This window comes from Euphorbia lathyris, chromosome 2 (genome assembly GCF_963576675.1).
Source record: "Euphorbia lathyris chromosome 2, ddEupLath1.1, whole genome shotgun sequence".
In the NCBI taxonomy this organism is placed as follows: Eukaryota; Viridiplantae; Streptophyta; class Magnoliopsida; order Malpighiales; family Euphorbiaceae; genus Euphorbia; species Euphorbia lathyris.
Window position 1 is genome coordinate 142,042,327 of NC_088911.1, and position 23,037 is coordinate 142,065,363.

Consider the following 23,037-nt stretch of genomic DNA (forward strand, 5'->3'; position numbering starts at 1 on the left):
AATGATTTCTGAAATAAAATTTTAGATGTTAGGTTGTCATTGTTAATGTTAGAGATATTTTTCATCTTTATCCTTTTTAAAATGAAACAATGTAAATTTATATCTTAAAAATACACAAGTTTTTGGCATTACACTCATTTTGTTGTCAAACTAAAGTTTCAAAATCGATTAAAATCCTAAACTATCAAAATTATAAATTAAGTATCTGAAATATATAAAATTCATTAATTGAGTTATTATTTTATCCTAAAATAAAAAATTATGTATATTTGATATAGACTATAATAATATGTGTGTTGGTTCAAAATGAGTTTGGGGAAGAGAGTTTGAAACTGTTCAATCGAATGATTTTTGATAAAACCCTAATTGATGATTTTTGTTTCGAATGGAGAGTCGATCCATGATTTTTGGTTAGGTCAAGGACATGATTAATGATTTTGATAGTTTAAGATACAAATTGAATTTGAAATCTTAGTTTAGGGAGTCAATAGTGTATTATGCCTAAGTTTTTTAAAGCCCAAATTTTAAGGTTAAGATTTGGATAGAAGGCGGCCGAAGCTACGACTGCCCCTATTGAAGAGAAGACAGCCGTCGTGAACCGGAGTAAATACTTTGGAATTGCAAGCTTCATTGCAGTACGTAAAGAAGAAGCCTTACAGTTCCTCTTATCAGCATCTCTGTAGATTAGAGGAAGAAAAAAGATGGTAAGGCTCACCGCCGACTTGATTTGGAAAAGTCCTCATTTCTTCAATGCCGTTAAAGAGCGCGAATTGGATCTTCGAGGTGAGTTTCTCGGCTTTTTTCTTTCATGAAACCCTAATACATTCCCTCCTTCTAGTATAGTTCGCTTGTTACTCATTGATTTCTTTGGTTTCACTCTTTTCCCCTTTGGTTGCAGGTAACAAAATCCCTGTAATAGAAAACATAGGTGCTACTGAGGTACTTCTCTCTCTCTCTCTCTCTCTCTCTCTGCAATGTTGTGTGAATCTATTTCAATTTGCACTGGCTGACTGTAATTTTGTAACATTGTATATTGGCTTGTCCATAGGACCAATTTGATACCGTCGATTTGTCTGATAATGAGATTGTCAAACTGGAAAACATGCCATATCTCACTCGGTTGGGCACTTTGATCATCAATAACAACAGAATTACTCGTATCAATCCAAATATTGGAGGTAAGTTTAAGACGTTGAGTAGCACTTGAAACTAATTCATGCTCTTCCTTTCTCTTATTATTATTATTTTTGCAGACTTCTTGCCAAAATTACACTCATTGGTTCTCACAAACAACAGGCTTGTCAATTTGGTTGAGATTGATCCTCTAGCTTCTCTTCCAAAGCTGCAGTTCCTTAGTCTCTTGGATAATAACATCACCAAAAAACCAAACTATAGACTATATGTGATATACAAGTTAAAGTCACTCCGGGTTCTTGATTTCAAGAAAGTAAAAAGCAAGGTGAGAGTCGTATGATTTTTTTTTTGTGTGTGTGTTTTTGTTTTGTTTTGTTGTTTTGTTTTCATGCGCTACTTGCTGCATTTTAGTGAAGCTAATATGGACTATTATACATGAGGAAGTTTTTTAACCCTGTAAACAAAAGCTGTTGCATGGAAATTTTGTAGCTATATGGATATACTAAAAAATAGGGAAGTCATTTTAAGGACAACATTTAGTTGGTCTCTTGATTTATGGACATGGTAGGATGTGTGGTACTGATTATGCATGCTTTTTGGTTGCTACGGGTGGTTAACAAACTCCATGAACATTTACATAGAGTTGGAGTGTCCTGGTGATGTTTATTAGCCTTCCACATGTGATGCACGAAGCATGATTTGTTTTGTTATGGTTCAGTATTATGCTAGATTTAGAAACACAGTGTATAGTACTGTATGACATTTCATACCTGTTAGTTTTACCTTTCTGTATGCTTGCCTTCCTTCCAAGCTTTGCTTCTTCCCTTTGACTTCGCAAATTCAATTGCTTTTCGTGGAATACCTTTGTATAATAGTTTATCTGTTCCTTCTTTTAGTAGAACTATTTGTAGTTTTGATTATTGTCATGCATTTGTCTCATCTTTCAAATTGGCTGGTCCCTATTCTCAATAATGATAGGAGAGGTTGGAAGCTGAAAATTTGTTTGCATCCAAAGAAGTTGAGGAAGAGGCTAAAAAAGAATCCACCAAGACATTCACTCCAGATGAGGTTGTAAATGTCAAAGAAGTTGCAGAAGAAAAGCAGAATCCAAAGATGGTCGCGCCCACACCCCAGCAAATTATTGCAATTAAGGTACTGCACTGAGTGAGCCTTGGCGCAACGGTAAAACGTTGTTGCCGTGTGACCAGAGGTCACGGGTTCGAGTCTTAGGAGCGGCCTCTTGCCAATTAAATTGGCAAGGGAAGGCTTGCCCCCAATACACCCTTGTGGTGGGACCCCTCCCCGGACCCTCGCTCAGCGGGGACGCGTAATGCGACCGGGCCGCCCTTTTTTTTTTTTAAGGTACTGCACTGAGTACAGCTAGGTGCTTGATATGTTAGCATGTGGAACTTTGGTAGATGATGCAGTATATATATCCACACACACCTCTTTACTTCACTATGTAATCTGTTTTAAGAAATTAGAGAAAGTCATGGTTGCCCTGCTTATCAATCATATATGAGAATTATTGTGACTTACTTCTTAAAGGAGAATAATTATCTCTTTCTTGATTAGCAGAAGAGCCCTAGATAGCTTGTAAAACTCTTTTAAACTTTCAATCAATATTTACATTAGAGTTGTGACCATTAAATGGATAATCCACTCATATGTTTTGCTAGTTATGCTTTCTGTTACAGGTTTAGACATGGGTATTTGACAATAATATTGTTGTTCAATAATCTTAGTTTAATTTCGTGAAATTGAGGGACTTTGACTACTTAGCATGGAGATTTTGTAGGTGATCGAATGCAAGATGACGATATCTTGCTTTGTTAGGTTGGAGAGATTTTTCTTTGTTGGATTGTGTGGTTGAAGAGTAAGTGAGTGGTTGGGCTTCAGAGATAGAATTTTGATACATCATGAAACTGGAAGTAGAACAATTTGCAAAAAATCAAAGGGGCTGTCTATATTGAAGCCTATGGTTCCATCAAATGCTTCTGGGGACTAATTAGATGCTGAATATTAATGTCATTATCTTTTCTAATGAATCTATAGTTTATTGCTTATGCTTATGTAGTAATTATTGTCTATAGGGAACTTAGGAAACCTTATTGAACTTAAGTATGCATTTTATGTCTTTCTCATATGATAAAACCGGACTGTTACATTTGGTTACTGCATGAAAGGAATTTATGCTGCAGTTACAATTCCTGATAAAGGCTTGTACGTACCATGTGTATGTCAGAATGAATAAGCAAGGAGAAAGAATTTCAGTAATCTATATTCAAGAGATCAAAGGATCTCTTTGAATGAACCCTTGTTTCTAGTCATTGTAGGTTCTAACGGAAGATTCACAAGAAAATGAAATAATTCCCACTGTCCTATAAGTAGATCCTAGGCCTGTAATGACTTGGTATCTAAGCTGAAAGCTATGGAAGACTCCCGCATTTTACAGCAGTAGTTTGAAGTGTTCATGGCTATGTATTAAGAGTACAAACAGCATCTTGATTGGATGTTTGTGAACCAAGGAATAACAGCATGAACATGGAGCAAAGAGAAAGAAAGAATTGCCGCTGGACAAAAACCCAAACCTAGAATGAAATGCTTTTGCACCTTGAAATACCAGAATTGAGTTCCCCCTTGCTGATAGCAGTGTTGATCCCTTGCCATGGCCAAGATATTGTAATTATTTCTTTTGGTATCAGCGAATTCCAGTTGTAGAAAGACTGTTGACAGTCGCCCCTCATCCGGAAGGAGATGTGCAACTATGGTTTGTGAAGTTGGATAGGGACAAGTATGATTTAACTCGGGAAGAACTCAAGCAATTGGGCAATTCCAGGTTTCTCATGCAGACCTGTTACTGCTGATTTGAACAACTTTCTACCTGTTCGATTGATTCGACTCCACTGTAATAAATTGAAAATTTTCTTAGAGGGTTACAACTTACAAGAATAATATTGCAAAGTGTATTTGCTCAACTGATATTATTACTGTAATGAATCTAGCGTGCCTTTGTGAATGAGGAGAATATTGACAGAACCATCAGATTTTTCTGGGTGTCGATTGAAAATATCATTGTCAGACATGTGGTACTAGCTTAACCTGCAAAAGCCCACTCATCAAATATCTAGCACAGGCTGAGATGGAGAAAATGCGGTCTTAAAACCTTACTTTAATTGTGATGAGCAATATATCATGCGCCACTGCTGCAAATGCCTCTTTTGGATGGAAGGCATTGTTGAGTCTGAATTGGGAATTCAATCACTTTCGGATGTCAAGGGGAGTCATAGGGTGGTTCATGGAAATCGACAAGGTTCTGATCTAAAGGGCGGGTGTCTCCCTTGCTATGCTTACCGGTCTTCTCACTCAAGGACAAGCTGCTTCAGGCAGGGAGTAGTGCTATGGGCCAGCAGCAGCCAATAATCTTTTTAATGCGTCTTATGTGTCCTAAGTCTTCCCAATTGTAATTAAACCGTTTGTTACACATAATAATTGCATGAAAGGCATCTATTTTAGAGAGAGCAGAGGATTCTCTCTAAATGAGTATTGTTTCTAGTCATAATAAGTTCTAAGAACAACGCGAATAAATCAAATCGTTCTCTCATTACTAGATCGCAGGCATATAACATATTATACATATAGATAAGGATTAGTTTAAGGGCACACTTGACATAGTATGGTAGATGTCAAAATACATACTACAGATAAGGATACGATAAGGATTATAGAGATGGAATAGTCCTCATTCCAGCTATGTCTTGTTCAAAATACAGGTTTTACTTTTGATAGGGTATTTTCTCTCTATTTTCTAGCTGGGTTGTTTCTTACTTCAGTGGTGATGCTTGAATTTAAACATGACTACCTTACCTTTTGCCATTTGTGGGTGTAGATACTTTTTGGGTTATTTTAATTTCATTTGTTGTATTATTGTCATGCAGGCTGCTATTGTCAATTCCCAAACTCTTGAAGAGGTTGCCAGACTTGAAAAGGTAATTATTTTTGCTGTTTTCCACTTTGCATAATTTCTATTGCTGATACTAATAAAGCAGTTTTAAATGGACTTTGGATGACAGGCACTGAGTTCTGGCCAGATCCCTGCAGATCTGAAGATATTGGAAACTAATCCTGGGTCCAATAGTGTTATGGAAAAAGATGACAAAATGATCACTGAAAATCTGGACGAGACTGAAGCTGAATTAAGCAATCTGGGAGACCAGAATGATGCTGAGCCTATGGAACAGGTATCATCTATGTTATACATTTAGAACTATGTTTTCCGGATTGCTTTGCTCTCTTTGTTATCTATTTTGTGCTTGCTGAGTTACTCTAGATAGATCTGTACTGATCACTGAAGTGACTTGCTTCAAATGCTAAGGTAGCAATGGTTTTCAGTGGCATTGGGAGCATATGAGAATGGGAAGTGTTAATGCAGGTCCATGGTTGTCCGTTTACTCAACATATAACTCTGAATAATAGGGTTCTGTGAAAGCTCGAACTTAGGGGAAAAGTCAAGCACATGCATCATGCATGTTGATGTTTGCTCAGGATGTGAATCTATTGGTGATAGGATGGGAGTTTGTGGATAGGCTTTTAACTTGTGAAAGAATTAGTGTTGTTAAAGGCAACAGGCGAGCACCTCTGCCAGTTCCAATGCAAAAAAAGAAAAAAGAAACATGTCTTTTGTATATAAGGCTTTCTTGAATATTTAATCGTTGTGTTAAAAGGAAAAACAGAATTAAAAGGGTTTTTGGGTAAATTCGATTTAAGGTAACATCATAAATAATATTTTGAATTCACAAAAAAAAAAAAAGCTTCTTAGACAAGTTAAACCTATTTAAGAGGAGGCATAAGAAAAGTTTCAAAACGGGATTACAGAAACCCAGCAAGTTTCAGAACTCGTCCCTGGTTGAGGGAAAGAATTAGAAAACGCAAGGGAGAAAAAAGCTTTCTTAAGAAGACGATTAACAATTTAGAAGAATTCTACTTGATAATTATCTTCTGTATGATTGTATGTTTTTTTTTTTTTGAAACTAAAATTCTGTTCTTGTATATTTCCTTATCTTCTTTATTTGATTTAATTTTAATTTTAAGTAGTTCTTCATTTTCTTGGGCAAGTGCCTGGGGTGGCACCTAACACCTTGTGCAATTGGAGGTCTCATCTCCTTAAGGGCACCTTGTGCTGTGAATTACTTGGGAGTAAATTAGGTTTATGTTATGCCCAAAGTCTGTGATCGAGATGAGGCAAACCATCAGTGAAATCGATTGAAATTTCTGACCAAATCTGATGAGGAATTTCAAGTGGTTGTAAGGCTCCAAGCAGGGTGAATCTGCTCAACCTTATACTGTTGGCGAACATTGCAAGAACGAACAAAAGCTTGAATATCCGATTTCATCCCCCTCCAAATCCACAGCCACTCTTTTCACGGTCTTTTTATACCCTTCATGGGCTTGATTATGCAAGGTTGAAAATATAGTCTAGATGAAGGGAGAGTCAGCTGGAAGATACTCTTTATTTGACAAATATTGATCCATCACGAATTGTCCACTGATCATTCAAATCCCCATTCTGTATCCGATGCAACAGTTGCTGTAATTCTGAAGAAGAAGAATTAAGGGACCAAATATCATCAAACAAAAATAATTGGGGCATTGAAATAGCAACTAAAGTCCCTTCATGATCGTGTTGCCTACACAAAACGTCTGCCCCCACATTGCCCTTACCTTCCCGATACTCCAATGTGAAATCAAAAACCAGAAGTTTACTTAACCAATGCTGCTGAGGAGAAGTAGTAACAACCTACTGATCTAGAAAGTATTTGAGACTGTAATGATCAGTGCGGACAACAAAAGCATGTCCCCAAAGACAGTGTCTACATTGTCTAATAGCATTAGCCAATCCAATTGATTCTTTTCATAACAGGTATCTTATGATGATGAATAGCGAAAGTCCGAGAGTAATACTCTATAGGATGAGTATTTTGTTGAAGAACAGTGCCAATTCCACTACTAGAAGCACAACACTCAACCATAAATTTTTGAGCATCACCATTTTTAGATATTTCCCCCAATTGAACCTGTGTGCCGCAATTTAGATAATTCCCCCAAGTTTGTTCCATGTGAAACCGGCTCAAACTATGAATGGCTAAGTGTTTTGAATTCATCACATATTAGATCAAGCTTGCCTCTATCTAATTTCAAACCATAGTTGAGCATCACCATCATGATGACCAGCCACCATCGGTAGTATTTCTTCCTTTGGAATATGTTGATGGCGAAATAAATAATCACGACTTAACCAAGGTAGAGGGTCACAACTGCCTTCAAATTTAGGAAATTCGATTCGAGAATATCGAGGACCTACTGTATTTCGGTCTGGAATTCTATCCTCACTGGTTCCCGATCTATTCTACCCCGATTGACACTGTTGTTTCCTTGGTCTCAAGGTTCTGTGCGAGCAGAGGAAAATTTGCCTGCAAATCATTCATTTGCTGAGTCAATTACTGCTTTGTAGCCTCCTGCTCTGCCCGATCCCTAGCCCTGTCCTCCCCATACATGGCCATAAAGCCCTCCTGTAATCCGTGAAGATCACCCATAAACATTTGGCTTTGGTACCAAGTTGTTATGACCCAAAGTCTGTGATTGAGTTATGGGTAGATTGGTAGGAAGACTCCAATCTAAATCGGGTCTATTTTTCTTCGATTTTTTTTTGGGTAAAGTTCAAATAAAACCCCTGTGGTTTTATTAATTTTCAGATAAAGGACTGTGGTTTACTTTTTGTCAAAACAAGGACTGAGGTTTTCAACTTTAGCAAAATAAGGACTTTTTCGATTGATTCTATTAAAATCACCATTAACAACTTCAAAAATGACATATTTTAAGAACTATTAATATTCTAAGCAACTTTAATTCTTCAACTTTTTTATTTTGAGATTATTTAGATGATGTTTGGTAAAGAGAGAGAAAGTTAATGTTTAGAGAGAGAAAGTTCCAAAAAAGATGATTTTCTAAAATCGAAAATGTAGTTCCATAGAAAATATGACATTGAACAACTTTAATTCTTGAAAATTTTCATTTTCAGGTCGTTAAAGATAGTTTTAATAGCATTATTAAAAATGCGAAACCTCAGTCCTCGGTTTGACAAAAAGTAAACCACAATCCTTTATCTGAAAATTAGTGAAACCACATGGGTTTTATTTGAACTTTCCCCTTTTTTTTTTTTTTTTTTTTCTTTTGGTACCTATGATTGCTACTAGTTGAAAATCATTATAGAGAACTTCAAATTTCTGTATTTTTTTTATGAAAAGGAACTTAACTTCTATCCCTTGAAACTTCATTAGATAAAATAAACAAAATACAACTGCGCACCTAAGAAACTACCAAACAACCAACTAGAGCTGCAGGGTTTATAACAATACAGACTTAAACAAACCACACGCCACACACAAAGTAGAATTAAATAAATAACAGCCTTCGGTTTAGGAAATTTTCAATTTCTTGCTGCCATGATTGAAAGGGCTGTATACTTGAAGAGGTGTAGGCTTGAAGAGGTTTAGGCTTTGGGTCTGTAACAGTTTATCTATCTAGAATTATTACTGCGGGATTTTAGAATTTAGTGTTTGAGAAATTTCCTATTCTCTAGTATCAAGAAAAAAGAAATGCAATATTCTTCCCTTCACAAGTATAATTCTCACTTGATCTGACCCTGCTTGTGTTTTTAGTACCGTGGAGTTTTTTCAAAGACTAGGGAAATAGACTACAGTAAGTTACTGTTTTTCTTTCTTATTTCATTTACTGTATCCTTATTTAGTTTGCAATGATGTTTCTCTATGTTGAACGGAAACGGACGCTAGGAAATGTAATTTCTAAAAAGCATAGGAAACGAAAACGTGGGGAACATGTAAATATTCATAATATAATACTATAAACAACAACAAAGCCTTAGTCCCGAAATGATTCGGGGTCGGCTAACATGAACCATCGTATAAAACCGTGAAATCAAGTCGTGTTAGCGACACAAATTCTCTCCATCCACTCTGTCCTATCCACTAACATATTTTCCTCAATCACCAATAAAATCAAAATATAATACTATATTTAAAAAAATTTAAATTTTTTTTGTTCAACAATACCAATAATTTCATGTTTCTTTCTGCTAGAGATGCTATAAGCTGCTAGCCAAGCATTTTGTGCTGTTTTGTAATTAGTTTAGTTTAGTTTTGGCTCTGTTCTATATTTAAATTTTCTGCAAATATGAGTTTTTGCTATTATATTAATTAGCCTTTTGTAATCGCTGGTTCTATAACAGTAGTTTCTCTAGTTTTTGTGTGCGTGGACGAGGGATGAGTTTAGAAGCTGTAAAATATATTGTGAATAATGTGCTGCAGTCTAGGGCTAGTTATACCATTAATAGCGTGTCTAACGAGTCCATCTGCTGTATAAGTCTCAGGGGAGTCGAGCTACTTCGTTCTTCCATTGCAGGCATTTCGTACCTGGGGCAAGCTCCATTTCAGCCAATGCCAGTTTTTGTTATTCTCCCTTATCTGGAGAGCCTGTAGTCTCTAGCCCTGTACAAGTATAGGGTCTTTCCGGGATTCTGTACTATAATAGCATATTACCAGTTGCTTTCCCCGAGCTACAGTTCTGGATGTTTCCATTGTAGGAGTAGGCATAGGTCCATCATAGAATATGCCTCCTTCCTTGGACTTTCTCTTTCGAAAGGAAAGGGAGTTCAACGGGCTGTACCATTATCAAGCAGCAAGAGGAGTTTCTCACAAGCCAGCTGGGGATTTGAATCTAGCTCCTTTTCTTTTTGCTGCCCTTCTTTCCTTCCTTATGATCTTGGTTGTGTTAAATTCGGCCAGGCAAAACATCTGGCACGAAAAGTCAATCCCGGTCAGATGCTAGCTTCAGTTCATTGTCTTGTGGAAGAATTGAACAAAGTCTAAACCAAATTCTACTTAAGTAGGTAGAACTTTGCGAATAAATTTCACAAAGCTTAGTTAACTTTATAAAAAAATGAAAATACCCTTACAAAATAATATTAAATAAACTGTAATTATTTGTTCAATCCCGTATAAGTTCGTGGAATTCAATTCGGTTTTCTATTTCAAGTTGTAAGTTGTGCAGTATCAAACATGAAAATTAATCGTTTCAAGCAAAGATCTCAGGTTATAAAATTTAGGCTTAAACTACTATTTGGCCCCTTATCTATTATTTGGTTACATTTGGCCCCTACCTATTCCAATTGGTGCAATTTCACCAAATTTAAGTGGAGACTTGACATAATTGTTATTTCATTAGCACGTGACGATATTTTGACACTTAAATTTGATAAATTTTAGTTTAGAAATTTGTTTTTTTATTTGTTTTTCTTTTTTAATCTAATTAATTATTTCGACATAAGACAATTTATGTGACAAATAGACTTCAAGACGTGTAACATGTTAAGCTCATATGTCAAAATATCATTACATATGAGGGAGAATAACGGTTTTGTCAAGTTTCCATCTAAATTGGGTGAAATTTCACAAATTGGGAATGGTTCAGGGGCCAAATATGATCGAATAATAGATCAGGGGCCAAATGACAGAATTTTGAATAGGACAGCGTCTCAATAACACCTTAAGCCTAAAATTTAGCATTGATAAATTGCTGAGCATTTGGAAATTTTTGCATTTAGTGCAATTTTTTATTTTTTTATTTTTTTTGAGTTTGGGCAGGCGATTCTTGTTATTAATTAATTTTTTTTTTGTTATTTATTTCAGGAGTAAAAGAGGATAGGAATCTGGATGCAATCAATGAGGAAATGTCTTTTTCTTAGTAAGTTTTACTGAGAATTCGAAATCAGTTCACTGTGGAACCTCAAATGTGCAGTATTCCCCCAAACGTATTTTGTTTTCCTGTAGATGTAGCTTGACTTGCGGGTTCGGTTTTAACTCCTCTTTTCAAATTCGCTTTAGAATGCTAAATTTCTCGGTACTGGGTAATCGATTACTTCCTAAGCTAGTGGCGGACATCCTAGGTTTAAACTGATTCTCTTCAACACAATTTTGAATTTTCGATCTATCATTTGTTGTATTTTATTGTCCGAAGAGCTGATCATCTTCCGAAATATCTTTTTCGTCTTTCACTTTATGCAGAGAGATTATCTGTTGGCAATTCTGACTAGTTTTAAACCCTGCTTCCATTTTTATAGACCGGGTCATGTTGTTCACCTGTTGTTCACCTGTTGATGTTGTTTCAAAAGATGTCTGTATCTATTAGAGTAGCTTTAGTGCCTTTTTTAATAAAAGGCAAAAATATAATTAAGCTCCTGAACTTTGCCTATTTTAAAGATCAAGCCTAATTAATTTTCCACATTAATCTCTTGATTATTGATTCTGTTATGGATTTGGTCCTTATTTAACTTTTATATCAAGTTTGGGCGGCATGCATCGTTAAAGAGATTCGGCTTATTGATGTGGACAAATAAAAAATAGGAGTTTATTTAGGATAGATAGATAGTAAAAAGTAAGAAGAAATTATAGAAATTAATTTCCAGTAGGTTTTTCCAAACTCAATCTTCTCCACTTCCATTTTGTGATTTTCAGTATTAGAATTGTCAAATCGATTTTCTTCCCTTCTAAAATCGACGGAAGAGTTAAATAATGGTCAAATCCATAACAAAATCAACGATGAAGGATTTAATATGGAAAAATAATTGATTAGGAGCTTGATCCTTAAAGCAGATAAAATTCAAGAATTTAATTATACTTTTTTGTCTCAATAAAAACCTAGTATCGGTAACAAACCAAAGATAACACCCCACTAGACTCTTCAAAATTTCGTGGGAACAACCAAATCACCGAAAGTAACAAGGAAGTTACTTGTCTAACCAAGTGGGTCGGTGATTTATTTTGAGAGGTTAAACTTCTAAATGGTGTTAATTTTAAAATGATTCCTTGTTTAGGTATAGTTAAAAATTATTTCTTTGGAAGGAGCTGTTTTTAAACTTTAGTTAAAAAATAGTACCATTACGATGCTTTATCCACCGTAATGGATAAAAAGATATTTTGTTTTACCCCATTACGGCGGGGCAGACGCTGTAATGGAGTAAAAGCAGCAACCAACCCTACAATAATATATAAAAATAAAATTATAATATATTATTTTTTTATTTTTTATTAAAAATTATTTTTATAGTATAGATTATGTTATGAATTTATATTTTTAAAGTATGGTATGTAATTCACATTATCTGTATTATTCAGGTTTCTAATGGGTAAGATTATGAAATTAATATTACCCATTTATTTTTTAAACTATTCATCCCATTCAAATTCTAAAATATAATGGTATCAAATTATCCGTATAGAGGGGCAGCTCCAATATTTTAGAAGTTTTAGAGCGCTTTAATATTCTTTCTTTTTTAAATTAAAATTAATTTTTGACTGAACCAAGAAAAACTAAATAAAATCAAACTTTTAGGATAATTTACAGAGAAGACGAAACAGTTAGCAACTATATTATTGTTAGAGTAAAATACAAAAAACACTGAGGTTTAACCTTTTTGTAAATACAGTTAGCAACTCTTGTATTTTAGAGTAAAATACGGTTAGCAGCTCTTGTAGTTTAGAGGTTCTAAGTCATTAATTTTTTTATTCTATTTTTTTTATTTTTTAACACCGTTAAAAACAGTCCCTTTGATGAAAGTAAATTTCAACTATAACCAACTAGGTAATAATCTCTACTTTTGACCCCAAACAGAAGTTTAATCCGATTTTGAGAGCTGTTTTAAAGTTTCCAGCAAAAAGTAAAGTTGCTGTTTGTTCCTTGTAATTTAAAAATATATTGTTTAATATTTAATTTTTGTTTTATTCAATAGTTTAGTCTTTTAAATATTTAAATTATTAAACAGTTTAGTTTCTATAAGCAACCAAATTGTTGAATAAATATAAATGGATTAAGGTGAAAAAATACTCATAACGTTTTGGGTCAGGAGTAATTTTACCTCTAACGTCTAAAATGGTGCAATTTTACTCCTAACGTTGGAAGGTTAGAGCAATTTTACCCCTAACGTTGATAAATTGTATCAATTTGAGCAATAATTCATCAAACTGTTTTCTCGGTTATGAATTTTGTCATTTACATTTCACACGTACGTTATTTTATCACTAACAAATCATAAACATATGTTGGATGTGAAAAAAATAAAAAATAAAAAAAATATTTTTTTTTGTACGAATTGGAAAATAAAAATCAAAAAATTCGCCGAATTTATTATTATATATAGCATGCGATGCGACACAAAATTAACTGGACAATATTGCCCCTGCTACTAAGATGACATGGAACAAATTAATTGGGTAAATAACATTTATAGCTACTGAACTTTAAAACGTAATATAAAAATTGTGAAATTTTATGTTTTGTTACATACATTTTCAGAGAAAAGAAAACCCGTAGGCGAAAAGGTGGATCTAACGGTCATAGTGGTCTCGGGTGTAACAAAATGTAAAGTTTAGTGGCTTTTATATTACGTTTTAAAATTCAGTACTCATATCGTGAAAATTAAGAAAGTTCAGTGGCCACAATATTAATTGTCTAATATTGTTTCGTCTAGAGGTGGTAAAAGTACACAATCCGATTACACGACACGAAATCGACACGTAATTTTAGTGTTTGAATTTAATTTAGCAAGTAATGTATTATTTTTGGCTTGACACAAAACTGACACGTAAATTTTTGGGTTAGGTTAGGGTTGATATGCTAACCCGAAAACGATATGAAATGACACAAATATTGAAAAATTATTGTTATATTTTTTGATATTTTTATACGTGACTTTATTAATAAAGATAATAAAATTATAATTATTACTTGCAAATATTATTCAAAACCTGCTAAATTTTTATGAACATATTATATGACATCCTAATATTATATTAATGGACTTTTCGACGATAGTGTTAACATACTAATATAAAAGTAACATGAAGTCTTTAAAAATAGTATATCATATCTTTTATATTTTTAAAAGTTGTCATTAATATCTACGAATAATAAAATTATATGTAACCCGAAAACACGACATGAAATCGACACTAATCCAAATAGATTAACATGATTGTGACACGACATGAACATGATAATTGTCTGGTATAGTTTCACCCACAGCCATGGACTATCTAGTAATTTAATATGGGTACTATTAAATAATAGGCATTACACTCATTTGGGTCTCTAAACTAAAGCTTTAAAATCAATTAGGATCCTAAATTATCAAAATCATCAATTAGGTCCTTGAACTAAGCAAATGTCATTAATTGAGTCCTTATCATGTCCTAAAATCAGAAACTGTGACTATTTGATATAAACTGTATTAATATTTACGTTGATTCAAAATAGGTTTGGGAAAGAAGGTATGAAATTGTTCAACCGAATGATTTTCGATGAGGCCTCAATTGAAGATTTTTGTTTAGAATAGGGACTCAATTGATGATTTTTAGCTAGTTCAGGGATCTGATTGATGATTTTGATAGTTTAAGGTCCTTATTGGTTTTGAAGCCTGAGATCAAGGACCCAAATGGGTGTTATGCCTAAATAATAATATTGAGGTGCTTCAAAAAAAATATAATATAAACGGCAAATTACTCTATGACCATTGAACTTTGATTTTTTATAAAGGTATAACCAACTTTAAAACTTAATATAAAATTCACTCATGATCATTGAACTTTAATCAATTCCTCAAAATGACCTTTAATAAACTTAAAATAAAAACATTTAAGAATTAAAGTTGTTCATAACAACATTTACCATGAAATCATATTTTTTATTTTCCAGAATTCCCATTTTTTTGAGCTTTCTGTTTCTAAAAATTCACTCGATCTCCTAATCAGACAATACCTAAATGACCTCAAAATAAAAAATTTCAATAATTAAAGTTGTTTTGAATATCATTAATTTTTGAATTTCTTTTTTGAGACCGTCAAATTTCGTTTTGAGACGTTGAGTGACCACGAATGTTGAAAAATTTAAAGTTTAGTGGCTTTTATATTAATTTACTCATCTATTACCTATTAATTTAAGGGATAAGGTACCAAAATAGACCTATAATTTTTGAGGAAGTATCAATTTAGGCTCCACATACAAAATAACACTAAGGACCCGTTTGTTTTACCTACTGTTTGCTGTTGCTATTTGCTGTTTACTGTTACGGTTTGTTGTTTGCTGTTACGGTTTGCTGTTGCTGTTGCTGTTACGGTTTGCTGTTTGCTATTGGAAAAATCCGCTTTTCCAAAAAACAGAGATTCTCTGCTTTTGTAAAAAGCTGCTTTTCGGGTGTAAAAGGCAAGCAGGAGATCGCTAACCAAACACCTAATGCTACTTTTCAATTGTAAAAGGCAAACAGGAGGTCACTAACCAAACACTTAAAACTCTCATTTTTGAAATGAAAAGGCAAAAGGGGCTTGAAAAGGAGCAACCAAACACCCCCTAATATAGGCTTATGGTTTAAAAAATGATATCAATTTAAGCATCGATAACAGATTGGGCACGTCATTTCTATTACTCCGTTAAGTTCAGATTTCTCCCTCCACGTACAATTGACAAAACTTAACGGAGTAATATTAATGACGTATCTCGCTCCGTTACCGATGCCTGGTATCATTTTTTAAACGTTAAACTTATATTAGTGTTATTTTGTACGTGGAACCTAAATTAATATTTTTCCAAAAACCATAGACCTATTTTAGTACCTTGATTTAAGGTGAATAAATAGAAATATAAATGGAGTTTCTTCCTTGGATTGTTGTCATGGCCGACTAGTGTTTCCTTTAGTTGTTTAATGTCAAAATGCATAATTAAGAGAGGTTTGGGGGAACGAAAGAGAGGTGTGGGTGAGGCGTTTCACGTTTCACGTTGAGCTGTTGATCATTGATTTTATTATGAATCTAATCCTATTTAATTTTTTTTTATCGAGTCTGGATGACACATATTGTTAAAGGATTCGGTCTGTTGATGTGGATATTTTCACTGTTATTTGGACAAATAAAAAATAAATTTCTTGATTAAGGAAAACAGAATAAAAAGTAAAAAATTACAGAAATCGGTTTCCAGTAGGTTCTTCCAAGCTGGAACTCGAGTTTGGAAGAACCTGCTGAAAATGGATTTTGATGTTAAGAAAGAAAATCGATTTAGCATTCTGATGATGAAAATCGTGAAATGTGAAAGGAGAAGATCGAGGTTGGAAGATCCTACTAGAAATTGATTTCTGTAACTGATTTTTACTTTTTACTCTCTAAGCCTCCTAGTAAAAGAACTCTTATTTTTATTTGTCCACATCAACATGCCGACTCGCCTTAACGATGCGTGTCAATGAAAAAAGCTTAACGCTCCTCATTCTTATTACTTTTTCAGGTCCAAATTCGACGAAAAAGTTAGATAAGAGCCAACTCCATAATAGAATCAATTATCAAGAAAATTTGAATGCGAAAATAATACAGCTTTATGTGTTTAATTATGCATTTTGCCTTGTTTAATTAGATAGATTTTAGTTATTATTATTATTATTATTTTATTTGGAAATAGTAACATTTTAGAGCCTTTTGAAAGCTCATTCTTTAGGGTTTTTTTTTCTAATGTAAAGTGATTTATATCTAGATAACTTTGAAAAAAATATTATTCTTATTTTACACATGTTTTTTAACGGAATAATAATCAACTTTAATCCTAACATTAAGTATAAATTTAGTATTTACGTACAAAAATGATGCAAATTTAACTTTAAACAAGAGCAATTTTAATCTTGACGTTATTGAAAATTTAAAAAGTCTTGTTTGACTGTCTAAAGTTTATTGTGATCTCAAGTCACCGATAAACATACAAAAGTGAAGTTTTCAAGAAAATCTATACCACTAAGCAATTCTAAAAGTTGTCGTTATGGTCCGACAAATCATTATTTTAGACTTAATGCATATTTACACCCTTAAACTTGGCAAGTTTTGCATATTGGCACCATGAATGTTTTAAATAACCTATCACACACTTATAGTTGGCTTAAAAAACCTATCACACATCTACAGTTGACATTAAAAACCTATTACACACCTATAGTTGGCTCCTTCGGACATCCGACATTCTGCATACAAAATTGTTGATCTGTCATATTTGACATATGAGGTAACATACAAAACGAACTAATACGTTTTGTATTAATACACTTTTCTTTTTCTATAGCACGCACAACGACCTCGTCTGTCAAAGATGACAGATCAACGATTTTGTGTGCAAGAGGTCCGAGTGAGCTAACTTTAGGTATGTGATAGGTTTTTAAAATCAACTATAGGCGTGTGATAGATTTTTAATGCCAGCTATAAGTGTTGTGACAAGTTATTTAAAAAGTTCAGGGTGCCAATAGACAAAACTTGACAAGTTTAAGGATGTAAATATGCATTAAGCCCATTATTTTATATATAATTTATTTTAATTATTTTATATTAAGAAAAAGTAAGGGTGCTAAATAGGTGCAAAAAAATAAAACAACATTGTCACAATCATTTAAGCAACCATTGGTACTCCAATGCAAATGCAAAGAACTCTTTCAAGCATCATCCACCTCATCAAACACCATTCTAAGCACCTCCCATTGAAGATGTTCAAAGTCACTATCTCAACCAACTTGACTAAACGGGGAATTATTAGAAGCATTCGGTTCTCCATATCAAATGGAGGATCTCTCATACATATTTTATCATGTGTAACATGTACCTATATTTTTTATAAGGTAAATAATTTATTAGTCCATTCATTTTTACGGGTAAATTTCATCAATGGTGTACAACTTTTACCTTATTTCACACTTTGGTGTACAACCTTCAATTTGTCTCACTAATATGTACGACCTTATAGGTGACCTCCCACCATGGTGTATAGCAGGTAAAAATGACCGGTCAACGCTCAGTCAACCCGCCACCTCAGCTTTCACCAGTCAAAATGTAAAAGAAAAAAAAATTAAATTACTTATATATCCTTATAAAAAATACTTCTTTTCTTATTAATATTCTTTCTTTATTAATTTTCCTTTCTCTTTCTTACTCTCTCCTCTCTTTCTTTCTCTATGGCTAGTTGCACAGCTCTCTCTTCCACCTCTAGCCATCTCTCTTTTCTTTGAGAGAATATGAAACAAAGAGAGAACGTGAAACCCAACCTCCTCTTTCTGTCACCTGCCGATTTCTTTTCCCTCCACCACCTTTGTTCTCGTTTTTTTCTTTTTCTTCCTCTTCCCTTCAAGGAAGGCGGCGATTCCGACTTCAATGGCCGGAGGTCAATTCGACAACGTTCTCTAAATGTGCGGTCGGAACCGAGAGGTAAAAAGAAGTTGCTAAGAGTAATCATAGTTTGAAGAAAGATCTAAAACCTCAAATCCATGGATTTCTAGGTATTCCATGTCCCCAACTCCTCCTTTAATGGCCCAAAAAGTTTATTCACTTGAAGGAACAAAGTTTCCAATATCTGTAATTCCCTATTTCCTTCAGTATCTCACCGAATTTCATGTAATTAGCTGCGAGTTTCGAAATATCATCAACGAGGACTATATCTGAGTCGAGATAATCTGGCATTGGGATGGAGAATATAGAGCTAAGTAGCTCCGAGTGTGGTTCAAAAGGAAATCGAGAAAAGAATGGATTGAAGTAAAAATGGGTCTAAAATGGAGGAGTCGTCGAAAGTATAGACGTTGAATTTGAGGTAGGGGAAAATTTGCAGGAGCTTCTCAAAATTTATTGTAAATGGTGGAACTTCTTTGAATTGCTGGGGAATTTGCTGCGGAAATTTTAATTTAAGAGAGAGAGATGATTTCTTGCCGGGGAAATTTTAATTTTAGAGAGAGAGATGATTTCTTGCTGGGGAAATTTTAGAGAGAGAGATAGATGATTTTAGATTAGGAAGTATTTTTTATAAGTATTAAAAAGAGAAAGGTAAAGAAAAGGGGTGTATTTTTATTTTTATTTTTTTATTTTTTAGGGATATGGATATTTTAGTCATTTTATATGTGGTGCGATGAGGTGGTGCGTTGACCAGGCGTTGACCGGTCATTTTTACCTGTTGTATACCATAGTGGGAGGTCACCTATAAGGTCGTACATATTAGTGAGACAAATTGAAGGTTGTACACCAAAGTGTGAAATAGGGTAAATGTTGTACACCATTGATGAAATTTACCCTCATTTTTACCTAACACATTGTTTAGTTCCTCTATTTTGAAAAACACATTATAAGGTCCCTACATTTTGTCAATATTCACTATTTGGTCCTTCTGTCTATTTTTTTAAGATTTTGAACCGAATATATGTTAGCTTGCAAGACAGCCATATTACAATACAAAATGAACATGTTACTTTATGTCTGTGTATTTATGTCAAATATAACAATTAAAAATATAAAAAAAAATAGATGAAATGACCAAAATGTTAATATTGATAAAAGATAAGGACTTTATAATGTGTTTTTCAAAATAGGGAGACTAAACAGTATGTTAGGTAAAAATATAGGGACTAATAAATTATTTACCTTTTATTATAAGATGTCTACTATTTTAATTATTAAGTGTAGGCACAATACACATGTCCAAATATAAATTAGAGACAAAATATATATACACATGTCATGAATTGATTGATTCGAAAGTATAAGGAGTATCTTAGAATTACTCATATAAATTGAGGATTCTCCAAGGGCGCGTTTGGTTCAAACTTCGGAATCAGAATTAGAATCGGAATACTATGGAATCAGAATCAGAATGCTTATTTATTTCTTTTGTTTGGTTTAACCTAGAATCAGAATTCAATTACTCTTGATTCAAATTTTGGAATCGATCAAAATGCGACAAAATTAAAATTAATTAAATAATAATATATTCAACACGTAAATAAAAAATATCAACTATTAATAATTAGTGAATATGAAAAATAAAAATTAATTTTTATTATGTAAAACATTAATATAAATTTGATACATATAATTTAGAAAACAAAGAAAAAAATTATATATACAAACTATCAGAAAAAAATGAAAAAGAAAAAGAAAACAGAAAAAAGAAAAAAGAAATCTCCATCCACATACTCCACATGCACATAGTGGAAGTGAGGTAGACCTGGCAATTATCGTGTTCGAGTCGTGTTCGTGTCGTGTCATTTCGGGTTCGTGTCAAAAAGAGTAAACCCAAACCCAACCCAAAAACTTTCGTGTCAAAGTCGTGTTAACCTGTTCGGGTTAGTGTCGATTTCGTGTCGTGTTTTCGGGTTACATGTAATTTTGTTATGCATATATATTAATAATAACTCTTAAAAATATAAGAAGATATGGTACTGTTTTTAAACATTTTATATCATTTTTAGATTAGTATGTTAACAATAATTATTGAAAAGTTCGATAATATCATGTTAGAGGGTCATGTAATGTGTTTATAACAATTTAGGAAATTCAAATCAATATTTGCAATTAATAATTATAATTTTATTATCTTTATTAATAAAGTGACATAAAAAAACACTAGAGAATATAACAATAATTTTCAATATCCGTGTCATTTCGTGTCGTTTTCGGGTTCACTTATCAACACTAACCCAACCCAAAAATTAGCGTGTCAGTTTCGTGTCAACCCAAAAATGACCTATTACCTATTTAGCTCAACACTAACACTAAAAATCCGTGTCGTGTTCGTGTCGTGTAATCGGGTCGTGTGTCATTTTGCCACCTCTAAGTGAGGGTAGGAAAAAATAAACTGATTTTAAATGTGATTTACTCTACCTAGCCACAAATTCCTACTTCTAGCCTCGGGAATTAACCGAGCCCAAAAATTGAAAAAAAAACCAAAACCTCTCAAATACCCTATACACTCTTCGATCAAATCCGAACTCGTTTGTGAACCAAATCATGGATCGTGAAATAGCCCGTAAAGAGAAAGACAAAATGGTAAGATTTACGGTTTTATTTCGTTGATTTTCGCTCTATTTTGTGATATGTGAGGTATTTAAAAAAATCGTCGGAATCGCAGTTGGGCGTATGAACATCACGCTCGACCTGTGGTTCGGGCGTGATTCCCTTACCAATGGTGCGGGCATGTGGCTATCACGCCCGACCAATGGTGCGGGCATGTGGCTATCACGCCCGCACCACTGGTCGGGCGTGATTCCCTTACGCCCGAACCACAGGTCGAGCGTGATAGCCACATGCCCGCACCATTGGTCGGGCGTGATGCTCGAACGCCCGAACCACAGGTCGGGCGTGATGCGCTTATGCCTGAACCACTGGTCGGACGTGATGTTCATACGCCCGACCAGTGATCTGGACGTGATTCCCTTATGCCCAATGTTTTTTTAAAAAAATTTACATTATTTACAAATTTATTAATTTATTGTAATTTTATAATAACTTTAGTATAATTTTATAATTTTAGTATAATTTTATAATTTTAGTATAATTTTAGTATTTTAATTATACTTTAATATAATTTTATAATTTTAGTATAATTTAGTATAATTTTAGTATTTTAGATAATTTTATAATTTTAGTATAATTTTATAATTTTAGTATTTTAGTATAATTTTATAACTTTCAGGGACAAGCAAACGTCCTAAACTTTCGCCGGTTGGATACGGTGTAGAGACATCGTCGAGCCGTATATGCCCGATCGAACGCTGCGACAGGTCGGATATACTCAGTCTATCCCAGCTGAGCGTATTAGACCTGATAAAACAGTACGACCATGGAGATCTTTAGCGTATAAGCTCACGCATTCCTTAGTCACAGTTGAGGATACCTGACGGAGATTTCTATCGGCTCGGGGAATTGATCGGAGGAGATGTCGACCAGTTGGATACGATCCCATTGCCTGTGATCCTGCTTATATGGACTGGTATATGCGATATTCGCATCCTTATCTCCTTCATGCACCACAGGCTGGACCGGTACAACATGCTCGTGCAAACAACGAATTTGTAAGTTTATTATTATTTAATATTATTATTTAGTATTAGTTTATATGTGTTTAATTTTTAATATTTATTAATTTTTTTTACAGTGGGTTAGCTGGTTGTGGCGTGTCACCCAACTAGCGGCTACCCACCGATCTGACGAGGATGCTCCACGCATTAAGAGGGAGATGGATGAGTTTATGGATGCGTGGCTCGGGCGAACTAGATTATTATTTTTTTTTGTAGAACTTCATACATTTTAACACTTTTGATATTATATTTACTCTTGTATGTTTATAATTTTTTTTATGTTTATTAATTTTTATTTTAATGTTTTTAAATTTTATTTGTTAAAGGATAATACGAGTTAAAATGCCGTAATTTTATTTCTAAACGGATAATTCGAGTTACCACGCCTCACCCTGTGGTGAGGCGTGAGGCTATCACGCCTCACCGTAGGTGCACACGTGATAGTCCCACGTCTCACCTTGTGGTGAGGCGTGATTATCTCACGCCTCACCACAGGGTGAGGCGTGATTACCTCACACCCGCGTGCCGGGAGAGGTTTTTTCCGCCAATTTCCCACCTCAAAGCCTGAAAGGGTATTTTCGTCCTTTCACGGGACTAGAGATGGAAAATTAGGGCTGAATTTAACAACACCCCTTTTAAATTTGATTCCCCTCTATTAATTTTGATTAACATTATATTATGGAGGGAATCATTTCCTTATTTACAGGAATCACATTTCCATAATTAAATTTAGCTAACCAAACAATCTAAATTCCCATTCCCATTTCTTTTCTCAGTACTTTTTACCCAACCAAACACTACTTAAGTGTATAAAATATAAAACGCAGCTACAAATGCTAAAAAACGACATATAATCATTTCTTCCCAATCACCAATCAACGGCCTAGATCATAGGAGATGACGTCTTATTTGAATTGTAC

At 33.9% G+C, this 23,037-nt stretch overlaps 1 protein-coding gene across 2 annotated transcripts; it reads left to right on the forward strand.

The window, feature by feature from the left end:
• The first annotated feature begins 530 nt into the window (after positions 1-530).
• Positions 531-11,347, forward strand: LOC136220188 (U2 small nuclear ribonucleoprotein A'). Of its 2 annotated transcripts, none has more exons than XM_066007950.1 (8): positions 531-783; positions 899-939; positions 1,049-1,178; positions 1,254-1,459; positions 2,113-2,286; positions 5,073-5,123; positions 5,208-5,375; positions 5,510-5,896. In XM_066007950.1, exons 1-8 carry the CDS (start codon positions 702-704, stop codon positions 5,543-5,545), a joined length of 888 nt encoding a protein of 295 aa, XP_065864022.1. In that variant the 5' UTR covers positions 531-701; the 3' UTR covers positions 5,546-5,896. The 2 variants fall into 2 exon arrangements, with proteins under 2 accessions (XP_065864022.1, XP_065864023.1); XM_066007951.1 differs by lacking the exon at positions 5,510-5,896 and adding an exon at positions 10,899-11,347 and having other exon boundaries at positions 533-783.
• Positions 11,348-23,037: the final 11,690 nt, after the last annotated feature.